Source organism: Chiloscyllium plagiosum, unplaced genomic scaffold, assembly GCF_037043375.1.
Source record: "Chiloscyllium plagiosum isolate Xiang-an unplaced genomic scaffold, Cpla_swu_hap1 HiC_scaffold_18, whole genome shotgun sequence".
NCBI lineage: Eukaryota > Metazoa > Chordata > Chondrichthyes > Orectolobiformes > Hemiscylliidae > Chiloscyllium > Chiloscyllium plagiosum.
In genome coordinates, this window is record NW_028270156.1 from 39854427 (window position 1) to 39869385 (window position 14959).

Here is a 14959-nt window from a genome sequence, read left to right on the forward strand (position 1 = left end):
AAAAGGATCATGTTGGGCCTGTATTCTCGCTAATTCCAATTTTAACCCTCCCACTGTTCTGCAGTAGATTTACTCAGAAGTAACTGTTTCCGGTCTACTTTGACCAGATCTTGCTTTATTTTAATAAAACCTGCCTTCCCCCTGTCCAAACCCCATTTTTTGTAGATGGTCATTTTCTTTTCCCACAGCAAACATAAAATGTATGAGGTGTTCTGGTCCCTGGCATTAAAGTGCTCCCCCCCACCCACTGCCACCCCAAAGACCTGTCTGGCTTTTTTTCCCCAGAATTAGGCCCAGCACTGCATTGCCCCCTGTTGGACCTCCGACATGCTGTTGTGGGGAAAACTCTCCTGAATATATTTCAAGAAATCTGATCCCTCCAAACCCATTACACTATGACTTTTCCAATTAATGTTGGGGAAATTGAAATCTCCTAATGTAATTACCATATTTTTATTTTAACACACTTTAGTGAGCTGTCTACATATCTGCTCTTCTATTGCCCACTGACTGTTTGGGGGTCTCTAATATACTCCTAACAATGTGACTGCCTCCTTTTTATTCTCAGGCTATCCCCACAAGGCCTCACTTAAAGATCCTTTAAAGATAGCATCCCTCCTTACTGCAGTCTCACTCCTCCCTTAACATGTGTCTGTGATGACGACAACATTGCAATTCCACATTTCAATCCACACCCTTAATCTATCTTGCCGAAAGTAATCCTTGCATTGGAGGTCAATCTGCCTCTCCCTTTATCCCTTGAAACTGAGCAAGGCTGAACTGCCTTTGCCTTGGTCCCCATGCTAAACTATGCTGAGTTACTATTGTACTAATGCTCTGTATCCCTCCCCCTCCATATGGTTTGAACTCTTCCAAGAACTATAGTGTTTCTACCTACAAAGATGGTGGCACCACTCTGGTTCAAGTACAGTCTGTCCTGGTTGTACAAGTTCCATTATCCCCAGAAATGGTTCTAAGATACAGAAATCTAAAACAATCCCTTCTGCACCAACTCTTGAGATACATGTTCATCTGCCCTATTCTCCCATTTCTGGACCCACTAGCACATAGCACTAGGAGTAATCTACAGATTACAACCTTTGAGTTCCTGCTTTTTAACCTACCACCGAACTCCCTAAATTCTTGATGGAATACCTCGTGCCTCATTCTACCTATATCATTGGAACCAGTGTATACCACAACCTCTGTCTTGTCATCCTTTTCTTTTTGGATACCTGATCCTAGCACCAGGGAGGCAACACACCATCCTCGAGTCACGTCTATAGCTGCAGACACACTTGTGTTCCCCTAACTAATGAATCCCAATCATTATCACGCTTTCTTTCTTCTTCCTCCCTTCCTGTACAGTCAGGCCACTTGTGGTGCCAAAAGCATTCACTTGAGGAACCAGCGATAAATGGTGGGTAAAGATTGATGTATGAAGGGACCTGGGTGTCTATGTATATAGAACACTGAAAGCAAACACACAGATGTAGCAAGAAGTTAGCAGAGTAAATGATATGTTGGCAAGAGGGTTTGAGAACAGCAGTGAGTCTGTCAGGCAAGGAAGCCTTACTGCAGCTGTACAGAGCCTTGGTAAGCCCACTCCTAGAAAATTGCGAGCAGTTTTGATTTCCTTACCTAAGAAAAAGTATTTTTGCCATGGAGAGAGTACAGAGGAATTTCATCAGACTGATTCAAAGTATTATAGGATTGTCATATAAGGAGTGATTGGTTCGACTGGGTCTGTATTCACTAGAGTTTAGAAGATTGAGAGGGGATCTCATTGAAATGTATTAAACTCTGACAGGCGTGGACAAGCTGGATACAGGAGTGGCTTTACCCCTTGACCAGGGGTCCAGACAAATGTTCACCTTTCCAGGAAAAGGGTAGGCCATTTCAGACATTTCACTCAGAGGCTGGTGATCGAGTCACTGACTATATTTTGAAAATAAATAGATGGATTTCTAAAGGCTAAAGGTATCAGGTGATATTGAAGGAAAGCAGGGTAGCACTGAGATAGAGAATCGGCCATGGTCATGTTGAATGGTGAAAGGGCCTCAATTGGCGTTCCCCTGCTCCTACTTTGTATAATTCTATAATTAACCATTGACAGAGAACTAAACATCTTGCTTGTTGGGAAATTAGGTTGCAGCTGTGCCTTTATTCCAAAACCAGTGGATCAGGTCTAACCTCTGCCACATCCAATCATGAATGGTGGTGGACAATTAAACAAGTCAATGGAGGAGGAGGCTCTCCAAATATCCCCATTCTCAATAATGGGGGAACCCAAAATATCAGTGCAAAAGATAAGACTGAAGCATTCACACCAATCCTCTATCAAAATTGCCAAGTGGATGATCCAGATAGGCCTCCTCCAATTATGCCAATACTGCAGATACCAGTCTCGAGCCAATTGAACAGCTGCACATCAAATAATACATGAAGATATTAGACACTGCAAAGACTACAGGCCCTGGCCACATTCAGGCAATAGTACTGAAGACTTTTGCTCCAGAAGTTGCTACTCCCACGCCAAGCTGTTCCAGTACTGTTATAATACTAGCATTTACCCGACGTGAAAAATTGCCCAGGTATGTTCTATACATGAAAACCAGGAGAAATCCAACCCAGCCAATTATCATCCCCTCAGCCTACTCTCGATTTCAGTAAAATGATGGAAGGTGTCATTAATAGTGCTAAGCAGCACCTGCTTAGCAATAACCTGCTCTTCAAGGCTGCATCTAACTGATCTGCCCTAACCAAACTGGAATCAATTGAAATTGGTTTGAATTCTCCATTGATTGGAGTCATATCTGCCACACAGGATGATGGTTGTAATTGTTGGATGTCAATCATCCCAGCTCCCTGATATCTCTGTAGGAGTTCCTCAGGATAGTATCTTACGCCAAACCATCTTCAGTTGCTTCACCAATGACCTTCCCTTCATCATAAGGTCAGAAGTGGGGATGTTTGCCAATGATTGCATAAAGCTCAGTACCATTTGAAACTCATCGGATACTGAAGCAGTCCATGGATACAGGTTTGGGCTGACAATTGGCAAGCAACATTCGCATTGCACTAGTGCCAAGCAATGACCATCTCACAAAAAAGAATATCTAACTATCATCATTTAGCATTCAATTGTGTTACCATTAATTAAACAACATCCTGGGGGATTGACCAGAAACTGAACTGGACCTGCCACATAAGCACAGTCTTCCTAAGGCCTGTGTACAAGTCAGGAGTGCCTTGTAAATGGTGCACAAGCTTCAAGGAGACAGGAGGTATTCCCTACTTGCCTGGATGAATGCAGCCACAACAACACTCAAGAAGCTCAACATATCCAGGGCAAAGCAGCCCGCTTGATTGGTACCATATCTACAAACGTCCACTCTTTCGACCATCTGCAAGGTGCACTGCAGAAATTCACTGATGCTCCTTAGACAGCACCTTCCAGATCCATGATCACTGTCATCAAGAAGCTAAGGACAGCAGAGAAATGGGAACACCACTACCTACAAGCCACACACCATTTTGACTTGGAAATATTTTTCTTGGAAATATAGTTCCTCAGTGTCTCTTGGTCAAAAGCTGGAAGTTCCTCCCTAACAGTACTGTGGATCCACCTACACAAAATGGACTGAAGTGCTTCAAGAATGTAGCTCCACACCACTTCTCAAGGGAATCTAGGGATGGGCAATAATTGCCAGCTATACCCAAGACTCATGAATGAATAAAACAAAATCCCCAGCCTGAGAGATGATCAAACAAAAGCATTATAAATTATTTCAAGGCTCGACAAGGTGGATGTTTCCTCTGGCTGGAGAATTTAGAACCAGTCTCGGAATATGAAAAGTTCACTTAGGCTTGAGATTAGAAGATATTTTTTCACTCAGAACTTCATGAATCTTTGGTATTCTCTATACCAGAGAGCAGTGGTGTTCAGTCACTGATTATATTTAAGGCAGAGATTGAAAGATATTTGGCTACTGAGAGAATTAAGGGCTTTTGGAATAGTGAGGAAGGTGAGTTTGGGGTATAAGATTATTCAAGATCTTACTAAATGGTGGAAGGCTCCTAATGTTCTTAATTTCTAGATAATTTATGACTTACTGCAGGTAGGTAACTGAGGCCATTTTACAATCAGGCCACAAATTCAGAACCATCTGGTAACATGTTATAGCATTTTGAGGTGTATATCTTTCTCCATTTTCATTATTTTTAACTCCATTGCCTTTCTTTAAACAATTTCCAAGAAAGCTGTTGCAGAAACTTTTAAAAAATAAATTTGCAGATGTAGTTGATTTTACTACTCAGTTATAAATTGTTCAATTGTGTTAAGCGTTGAGTTCGCTTCAGCAAGTTTTCCAAAGATCATATGAAGATAAATTACTAACAAAGCTTCATCACAAAGAATTTTAACTTTGGTATTTTTTTCAGAAATTTTCCTTAATTTCTGTGAATTAGAACTATAGATGTTCTGTATATTTCAGAATAATCCTATTTTGCTGTTAAAAAATGTTTTCAAGCACTGAGGTGCCTTAAAGGTGAAGAAATACAGTATTTTTATGTTTTGTACAAATGGAAGGAAATCTGTTTTCTTGAGCTGTTTCCTTCTCCTTTGCTGTGATTTCTCGCACAATGAAGGATTCATCCCTTTCTCATTCTTTGGCGACATCTTTTTCCCATTTTACACAGAATAAAATGCTGACTTCTTAAATAAATATTTTTACTTGAACATTGAAAGAACTTGGTTTTCCCCTTTAAGACAAATTTGAATAAACTCTTCTTCTGTCTTCAATTTTCCATGTGATTGGCCAAGTTAAACTGCTGTTTTCCCAATTTTTACAATAAAGTTACTTTTTTTATAACAATGAATTTCCTAATTCTTGAAACAATTGTAACAATACTCATTTGCTTAATGTAGCATGTTAATCTTCCTTTCAGCTTCTCAGCCTAGAATTTTCCTTTTGAAAATAAAATATTTCACCCTTTCTTTAAGGCTCTTAACTCATACAGGTTGTCTGATATTGACAACTGTCACTGAAACTCTGCTTTGTCATCACAAGGCTTTTTCAACATTTTTCAAGAATTCTAATTGATTTGAGCTTTTATAGACAGGCTTACAACATTCTTAATGCTGGCTGTGCTCTGACAGAAGCTGACAGGCTCTGATTGCTATCAGGCTGCTGAATATTTAAAGGTACATTCTCAGACTTCTGGCTTAATATTTTTCTTCTTCTTGGATAGCTGTATTTTTGCAAAACTGAAGATTCCTCAGTCTGTCATCGCTAACTTATTTTACTTGACGGTGGTGCCTGCACTGCTACCATCTCATGTATTTTAACTAAATGAAATCTTAGATGCCCACAACAATCATAATCACCATTGTATATGTGTGGGTTTCTTCTAAAACTATTTGAATTTCTTGGATATAGTCACTGCCACAAAACATCCTTCCTGGTATTAGCCCACTATAAAGATAGCATGTGGGGAGTGTTGCCCACGCAATGTCTCCAGCAGAAGATCTCCTCAATCTTATCAAATGATAAAAACATTTATTACATATTATCTAATAGTTCAGAAAATAGTGTCTAAAGTTTATGATGGTCCCTTGTGAGACATAGGCCTTAAGTTAAAAGTAAGTTTACATTACAGCTACGGAAACATTCTCACACTGCATTGGTTACAAGCATAGAACTCTAACAATGCTGAAGAGCTCATCACAGGAACAGATTTTTACATCCCGATTTGCAGAACATCTCTCATGATGTTAGTTCACCCTTTCAAGTCTAAACTTCCTCACAAAACAAAGAGGAGGCCAAGATCAATCATTTGCTTGAGATTACTAGGATTGCCAATGTTTCAGACTTGTCTTTTGCTAGTCTACTTCAGTCTTGATGATCAGATGTTTGTGGAGCCTGCTCCTGTTGTTTGTTTATTGTTCATTACTCTTCATGACTGGGATATGGCAAAACTCCTGAGCTTTGCTCTGATCCACAGGTTGTGGAATAATTTAGTTGTTTTTAACATGCTATTTCTGCTGTTCAGCATGTATCTAGCCCTATGTTATTAGTTTTCCCAGGTTAGTACTTCATTTTTAGATAGACTTGGTGTTCCTCCTGACATGTTGCCATACATAATCAATGAAAGAGGATTGATTCCCTTGCTTTATGGTAATACCAGTGAGGGATATGCTGGGCCATCATAAAATTCTTCTGTTGTTGCTGCCGTAAGTGGCTTATGGATGGCCAATTCTGCGTTGTTAGAACTTTTCTGGATTAATTCCATTTACATACTGGTGGTACCACACAATACAATAGAGAATGTCTCGACGTGAAAATGGAAATTTGTTTCTGTAACTATTCCTATTAACGTAGTTTTGGACAGATGCAGCTGTGATGGGTAGATGGATGAGGACAAGGTCATTATGACATATGTGATATTCATACCACCTTTGGCAAGGTCTCTCTGGCAAATGGGTGAGTGGTGATGCCAGCAAACTGCTCTTGGTGATGGATGCTTCAGCCCTCAGCTAGAGAACACTCTCAGCCCTTCTACCCTTTATACTTCTTCCAATTATATTCAACATGAAGAAATATGGTCTCAGCAGTTGAGGGAGACAGTACATGATAAACAGCAGCATATATCCTTGTTTATGTCTAACCTGACACTATGAAATCATTATCGATCCAGAGTCAATTGCAAAGCCACTTAGGGCTACTTTCTCCTGCCTGAATATCATTATGCCACTATCTGGGGGATTTATCCAACCAGTGGGATTGTTAATTAGAAAAGAATTGGTCCACGATGATCAATTTTGTCACTTGAGACCAATTCTAATCTTCATAACTTAGTCAACTTAATGGCATTGATACGACTACAGTATTGCATTTTTTAAAATGAAAATTTTTGTTCCTAGGGCTGTTGAACTCCAAATATGGTCGTGGTTGGACTGATCATCGTAAGATTGCTGTCAACTGCTTTCGCTGTTTTGGACCAGGTCAAAAGGACTTTGAAAGCAAAATTTCTGAGGAATGTATGTTTTTTTTAGATGCTATTGACACATACAAAGGAAAGCCTTTTGATGCCAAGTGGCTTGTAACTAATGCAGTTTCCAACATCACAAACCTAATCATTTTTGGAGAGCGTTTCACATATGATGATAAAGAGTATCAGCACATGATTGAGATATTTAGTGAAAATATCGAACTGGCAGCCAGTGTATGGGCATTTTTATTTAATGCTTTCCCTTGGATTGGGATCCTGCCTTTTGGAAAACATAAGCGTTTATTTAAAAATGCAGCAGAGGTGTATGACTTTCTACAAAAGATTATACAGCGGTTTTCACAAAACAGAACCTCACAGAAACCCCGGCATCTGATTGATTCATATTTGGATGAACTGGAAAATAACATGAATGATCCTGAATCTTCCCTATCAACAGAAAACTTAATTTTTACAGTTGGTGAACTTATTATAGCTGGAACTGAGACTACAACTAATGCACTTAGATGGGCCATCTTGTACATGGCACTGTATCCAAATATTCAGGGTGAGTAAACAGCAATAGAATTGGACTGTTATTTCACAGATAGTATGAGAGGATGGAATATTTAATTTACAATTCTTATTGTGAAATTCAACCACCTTCATTCTCACTTGGGTCCTTGTGGGAAAAATTTAATCAAATGTAATTTGAAATGATTAAATATCATTGCTCACTTGAATTCATTGATAATGTACAGTTATTATTTCTAAACAAAACTTGTTGTGCAGTTCTACTAAAAAAAAAACTATTTTCAGTGCAGATGCCTTGTTATAGATTGAAAGTCAAATTATTTTTGCCAATGACTTAAAAAAAACTCATTGTAAATGTCTGTAAATGCAGCAATATATTTATTCATGGAATCAGCGGTGAATTCCTGAGATCCCACACCATTTTTATCATTTCTGATAGAATTTAAAAACTAACATGATACCTACAGTTAAAGTTCATTTATTTAAAGTAATATTACATAATGGGTGAGTTGGAGAGAGTAGTTCAATGTAAGTTAAACAATGGAGAAAATTCAAGGTTAAACCTTGAAGATTTTATCATTTGAACACCTTAATCAGATTAGTATTTTCTTATCAATTCCCACTTAATCGCAGTAATTTATATAATAGCTCTAAAGTGCTCTCATGATAAGTGTACTTTCTGAAACAAAATAAAGATATCATTAAGAGTGTTATTTCTGCCTTTTCAGAAAAGGTACATCAAGAAATTGACAGTATAATGGGAAAAAATCAAATACCTTCTCTGGAACACAAGCCACAGATGCCATACACAGAGGCAGTTCTTCATGAAGTTCTTCGATTTTGCAACATTGCTCCACTTGGTATTTTTCGTGCAACTGCCAAGAACACCATAGTTCGAGGTTATTCCATTCCAAAGGGAACCACAGTTATAACAAATCTTTACTCTGTACATTTTGATGAGAAATATTGGAGCACTCCTCATGTATTTTGCCCCGAGAGATTTCTGGATAGCAACAAACAATTTGTGAAGAAGGAAGCATTTGTTCCGTTTTCTATTGGTAAGTAATGCAAACATGCTGTATTTGGATAAGAAACTGATGCAAGCGAATTAGAAAATATTCCTCTGCCTAACAGTTCCAAACAGATCCTAGCAGTTTTTGATTAGTGAAAGTGAGAGACAGAGAGAAGCAATCCCACGACCAATGCATCTAAGCTGCAGTCCTGCCATATCCAGTTGTGAATGACAGGGGCAGCACAGTGACCCAGGGAGCAGCACTGAGGCTCAGTGGTTAGCACTGCTGCCTCACAGCACCAGGGATCCGGATTAGATTCCACCCTTGGGCAACTGTCTGTGTGGAGTTTGCACATTCGCCGTGTCTGCGTGGGTTTCCTCCAGGTGCTCTGGTTTCCTCCCACAGTCCAAAGATGTGCAGGCTAGGTGGATCAGCCATGGGAAATGCAGGGTTGCAGGGATAGGTTAGGGGGTGAGTCTGGGTAAGACATGCTTCAGAGGGTTGGTGTGGACTCAATGGGCCGAATGGCCTGATTCTACACTATAGGGATTCTATTTTTTTTTAAATTGAACATCTCACTGGAGGAGCAGACTCTACAAATATCCCCATCCTCAATGGTAAAAGAAGCTGGCACATCAGTACAAACGATCACAGCAATCTTCAGCCAGAAATTCTGATTGGATGATCCATTCTAATCAGTGTCACAGACACCATTCTTCAGCCAATTTGATTCACTCCACATGATATCAAGAAACTGTTGGAGGCACAGGACACTACAAACACTATGGCGCCTTACAACATTCCAATAATAGTAGTGAAGACTTGTGCTCCAGAAATTGCTGCTCCCCTAGCCAAGTTCTTCCAGTACAATTACAACACTGGTAACTATCGGACAATGTGGGTACACAAAAATCTACACAAAAAGCAGGACAAGTCTAACCTGGCCAATGAATGCCCCATCAGTCTACTCTCTATCATTAGTAAAGTGATAGAAGGTGTCATCAACAGTACTATCAAGCAGCACCTACTCAGCAATAATCTGCTCAGTGATGCCCAGTTTGGTTCTGCCAGGTCCATTCAGCTCCTGACCACATTTGTCTATGGCTAAACCAAAGAATTGAATTCCAGATGTGAGATACTGAATCAGTCCATGTTCAAGATCTGGACAATACCCAAGTTTGGGTTGACAAGTGGCAAATAACATTTGGGACACACAAATACCAAGCTATGACCATCACCAGTAAGAAACAATGTAACTGCTGCCCCTTGACATTCAATCGTGGTACCATCGCTGAATCCCCCACTATCAACATCCTGAAGTTACTATGACCAGAAACCCAACTGGACTCACCATATAAACACAGAGGCTACAAGAGCAGGTCAGAGGCTAGGAATACTGCAGCTTGTTAACTCACCTCCTGACTCTCCAAAATCTACCCACATCTACAAAGTACAAGTCAGGAGTATGATAGAATACTCCCCACTTGCCTGGATGCAGCTCCAACAACACTCAAGAAGCTTGACATCATCCAGGTCAAAGCAGTCTCTTGAATGGCACCACATCGACAAGCATCCACTACCTCTTCCATCAACGCTTAGTAGCAGCAGTGTGTACTATCTACAAGTAGAAATTCACAAGAGATCCTTCGCACCTTCCAAACCTGTGAACACTTCCATCTAGAAGGACAAGGGCAGCAAATACATGGAAACACCTCCACCTGTAAGTTGCACTCCAAGCCACTCACCGTCCTGACTTGGAAGTATATCGCAATTCCTTCACCGTCAATGGATCAAAATCCTGGAATTCCCTCCTGACGGGCATTGTGGTCAAGAGCACATGGATTGCAGTGATTCAAGAAGGCAGTTCACCATCATATTTTCAAGGACCACTAGCACAGGTAAAAAGTGCTGGTGAGAAAGTCCCACTGGTGAATGGAAGAAAAAGTTAAATATTTTATGAAATGCTTTCAAAACTACAGTGCTGCTTTAGTTGTGATAGTGCACTAAGACTGCAGTTGTCATGGAAAGGGACTTACAAAACTCAGTTGGAAAAAAATTAAAATGCGCTTTTAGGGAACTCTGCAAATGGTTTAATAGAAGAATAAGCCCCCATACAGACTAGAATATCTCAGATCAGAAATTAACTGGGGTACAACTGCAACAAAGAGAAAATTCATCCAAAGTTCCTGTTTCTGAAAACTATATATTGGGTGCTATAGCAGAGTAGATGAATGAAGATTTCCAGTGAGAACTATAAGAAGCCTGACTTTTACCTTTGAAACAGTTTGCAATCAGAGATTGTACATTAGAAGTAGAACTTTATCACCATTCCATTACTGCCACTAGGTCAAAATTCCCATCCTCGCAACACTGTGAGGGTCCCAGCACTCCAAGCTTTTCAACAGTTTCAGAAAGCAACTCACTCACCCTTGTTACAAGGCAATTCAGGATGGGCAATAAATACTGTCTGACCAATGACGCTCACATCCTGTGAACAGATTTTTAAAAAATATATTTGCACAATTACTAGAGCATTATTTGCTTTTGTGGAATCATGTCCCATTTGGAATGAGAGACTTTAAAAGCTAAGTAAAGCAATTTAGCTTTTTGAAAAACCTTCAGTTCTTGCAGAATTCCCAGATTTGGACTTGAATGGTATTGTCATGGCATTCCAAAGTCCTAAATCCATAATGAATGTGTCCAAAAGTGGAATTTATAAACACTTGGACAATGAGCTGTTTGTTAGATTTGTATTTTCCCATTACTGTATATGGGAATTTTTTTTATGACCAGTTGCTATCAACAAGACATCCAACCAACATTGCACCATTCTTGGGGTATATGAAATGTGTAGGTACAGACCAAAAAACTGTACATCTCCTTAACCAAAGTAGCCAGATTGAAGAATTGTCAATGAGCAGTGCATATTTGAATCATGCAATGAATTCAGTGTCAAAAATCCAATATCAGAAATGGGATACAAATATTAAATTGAGATTGAAAGAAGACACAAGAGTTTCTTTAATAATCACTAACAATAACTAAAAGCTGTAAGATTGTGAATTCATACCTGTAAAAGCTCTCAGTGCTTTTTTTTTGGCATTAAGATAGATTTATCATACCAGTGAAAGGATACTGTAATGGCTTGACCTCATATTTTGTGGCAAATTTTGTGTACAAGTATGGTTAAAAAAAAAGGAATTTCATTTCTATTTATCTCATGCACCTTTTTACAGACAGGAACTTGTGGATTTGCACACTTATTGTACAACTCCGGACATTGATTTGCACATAATAAATGATGAGCACAGTTAACCTTCCTGTTATTTTTACAAGCCCTATCTCATGCATAGTGTGCAATTTTTTGTAAGCTTGGTAACAGCTTTAGAGTGAACAGTTTAGGACTGATAATATTCAATGCTTTGAGCAGGAAGAAGAGTTATTAAAAATTACACAGTTTTTTTTCATGAATTTTGAGTAACTAGTTAACAATTCTATGTTTCGCAGGACGAAGGAATTGTCTTGGAGAAAAGCTTGCAAGAATGGAGCTATTTCTGTTTTTTACCATGTTATTACAAAGATTTCATCTTCATTTTCCACCAGGAACAATTCCAAATCTGAAACCTAAAATGGGAATGACATTACAGCCTTATCCATATCTTATCTCAGTTGAAAGACGCTAAAATAAAGGGAATGTTACCTCCAATTAAAATAAAAAAGAAAAAGCAATCTATAATTCAAAATGTTTGTTGTAATGAATTCTCTTCCATATTTCTAAATCTCTACTTTAATCTTGTGATCTAAAACATTCTGAATGCAGATAATGTGAAATACCCAAAAGTTTAAAATCACAGCGTGCAGAAGGTCATATGGCAGAGAGTTTCTGGGTCAGCACTTTAAAACCATGATCCATTTTATCCATTCCTCTACTTTTCCCTGTAGTCCTGCTAATTTCTCCTTTTTAGTGTCCACATACAATTCTAGTTTGAAAGTTCCTATTGAATTTCCTACCATCAACTTCTCAGGCAGTACATTCCAGATCTTACTACTTGCTGACCAAAAAATATTTCTCAACTCTCTCTTTTGCCAATTATCTTTAATCTCTGGTTACCAGTCATCTTGCTGGCAGAATATTTCTCATTTATTCCATCAAAACCCTTCCCACTCAAGAATCACCTATCTCTAATGAATCCCAGCTTCTGTAGTATCTTCCCAGAACTGAAGTCTCTTATCCTTGCTATAATTCTAGTATGTGACCTTTTCACGTATTGTCAGGCATGACATAAAAAGTGGCACTCAGAATTGGACACAATTCCTTACTTTTATATTCTGTATCACCATAAGGTCAAACATCCCATATTTTTAACAGCCTCATCAACTGGCTATAGCTCTTTCAGAGAACGTTATGTGCCGAATAGTTTTGTATGTGATCTATTCTAACTTATCATTCCACCTCCAAAGAAATGTGTAAACTGCCAGCTGTTATTGCATCTTCTTCGAAATTACATTTTTTTGTTTGCATTATTTCTCCTTACTCTTCTTTCTAAATCGCTTCAGTTCATAGTTCTCTGCATCAGACCTGCAAAATTCATATCTTTAAACGAAGTGGTTAATTCCAGTAACAGTGTCCTTGTTTTCAATTACAATTGTAACACACAGAATATGAAACTGTTAAATCATGTGAGCAAATGGCCTTGCACTCAGATTTTATTTTTTTTTGTAAATTGCATGTTTCTCTCAAATCTCTACATTGACTTTAACGGAGGTAATCAATAACCAAGTACCAGAACCAACGACTGGATAATATTTAATTACAATCCTTAACGACCAGGTATCCTTCCTTTCCATAAAGGAGTCCTTTCTTCTATTAACCTAGGAGAGTGGATATGATTTGTATGCCAGCTGCCACTTAATTCTTGAATGACTTCTACTCAGTATTGTGTTTCTGCCATGGGTCTGTATGTGAATAATCAGGCTAATTCTCAACCCAAAGATCTTGGACAGATGTGACTGCCTGGCAGGTAGTGGGATCAAGATTACAGGGTTATCTTCCTTTCCTCTCTAGCTCGATTTGGCCTCCTTGTTAAAGCATGGCACCTTGAGGGATGAGTTGTTACCATTCTGAACAATTATAAGCAAGCTCCTCCCAGTCATTAAGCTCAACACCACCTAAATTCTTCAACATCTTGTTCGCATCTTCAAAAGTGTTTGTCCTTCCCTGAAATGTTGACCAATTAAGAACTGAGAGAACTCCCCTGGCAAGGCAAAATGAATTTTGGCAATCCAAACAAAGTCATTGAAGTTTACTCTTAGAAGAGATTTGTATGAAAACTTGTAGATGTTGCTTCAAGAAGGATACTCCCAGTTAATCAAACATATGATTCATTTATGTTTAAAAAAAAGCAATATACTGAACACTGAAGCAAATTTCTTAAACTTGAATGGCTTCAAAAGAGATTTACAAGGATGTTGCCAGGATTGGAGGGTTTGAGCATTAAGGAGGGGATGAATAGGCTGGAACTCTTTTCCCTGGAGTGCGTGTCACAGGCTGAGGGGTGGCGTTATAGAGATTTATAAAATCATGAGGGGCATGGATAGGATGAAGAGCTGAAGTCCTTTTTCCCAGGGTAGGGGAGTCTAAAACTAGAAGGCCTAGGTTTGAGTTGAGAGGGAAAAATTTGAAAGGGACCCAAGAGATAACTTTTTCATGCAGAGGTGGTGTGTGTATGGAATGAGCTACCAAAGGAAGTGGTGGAAGTAGTACAATTACAACATTTAAAAGGCATCTGGATGGTACATGAATAGAATGGGTTGAGAGAGATATGGACCAAATGCCGGTAAATAGGACTAGATCAGTTTAGGTTATCTGGTTGGCATGGTCGAATTGACCAAGGGGTCTGTTTTCATGCTGTATAATTCTATGACTCTTAACTCTTGACTATGAGGCAAACTGTTGCAAATTCAAGTCCTACTTTGGAGTCCTGAGTGCAAAATCTAGTCCCATCTGCCCTTTCAGAATTTGATCCTTTGATGATCTTTCAAAGGTGAATAATATTTATTCCTCAACACCCTTAAACCTGATGATGTGGTCATTATCATATTGCTGTTACTGGGAACTTGCTGTGTACACTTTCTATAATCACAATAGTAATAACATTTTAAAACATACCCGAGTTGCTGCAAGTGCTTTGGGACATCCTTCAACCATGATAGATGTTATAGGAAGACAGGAAATAGGAGCAGGAGTAGCCCATTCAGACATAAAGCCTGCTGTACCATTCAACTAGATCATGCTGAACACTTTAAAAACACTACCTCAATATTCCTTAATATCTTTAATATTACAAATCTATTGATCTTTGTCTTGAGTAGTCAATGACTGAGCCTCCGTGGCTTACAGTAGAAAATTTAAATGATTCACC

The 14959-nt window shown here is 38.8% G+C and overlaps 1 protein-coding gene across 4 annotated transcripts in view; it reads left to right on the top strand.

Moving 5' to 3' along the window:
- Positions 1 to 14959, top strand: part of cyp2r1 (cytochrome P450, family 2, subfamily R, polypeptide 1) — a 75853-nt gene that overhangs the window by 17272 nt on the left and 43622 nt on the right. For 3 of the 4 annotated variants that reach the window (XM_043705807.2, XM_087996531.1, XM_087996530.1), the window contains exons 3-5: positions 6926 to 7558; positions 8253 to 8582; positions 12045 to 12239. In XM_043705807.2, the coding sequence (XP_043561742.1) occupies positions 6926 to 7558; positions 8253 to 8582; positions 12045 to 12220 (1139 nt within the window). In that variant the 3' untranslated portion in view covers positions 12221 to 12239. Of the gene's footprint in view, positions 1 to 6925; positions 7559 to 8252; positions 8583 to 12044; positions 12240 to 14959 lie in introns of those variants that run through there. The other variant, XM_087996529.1, reaches the window with a different exon arrangement.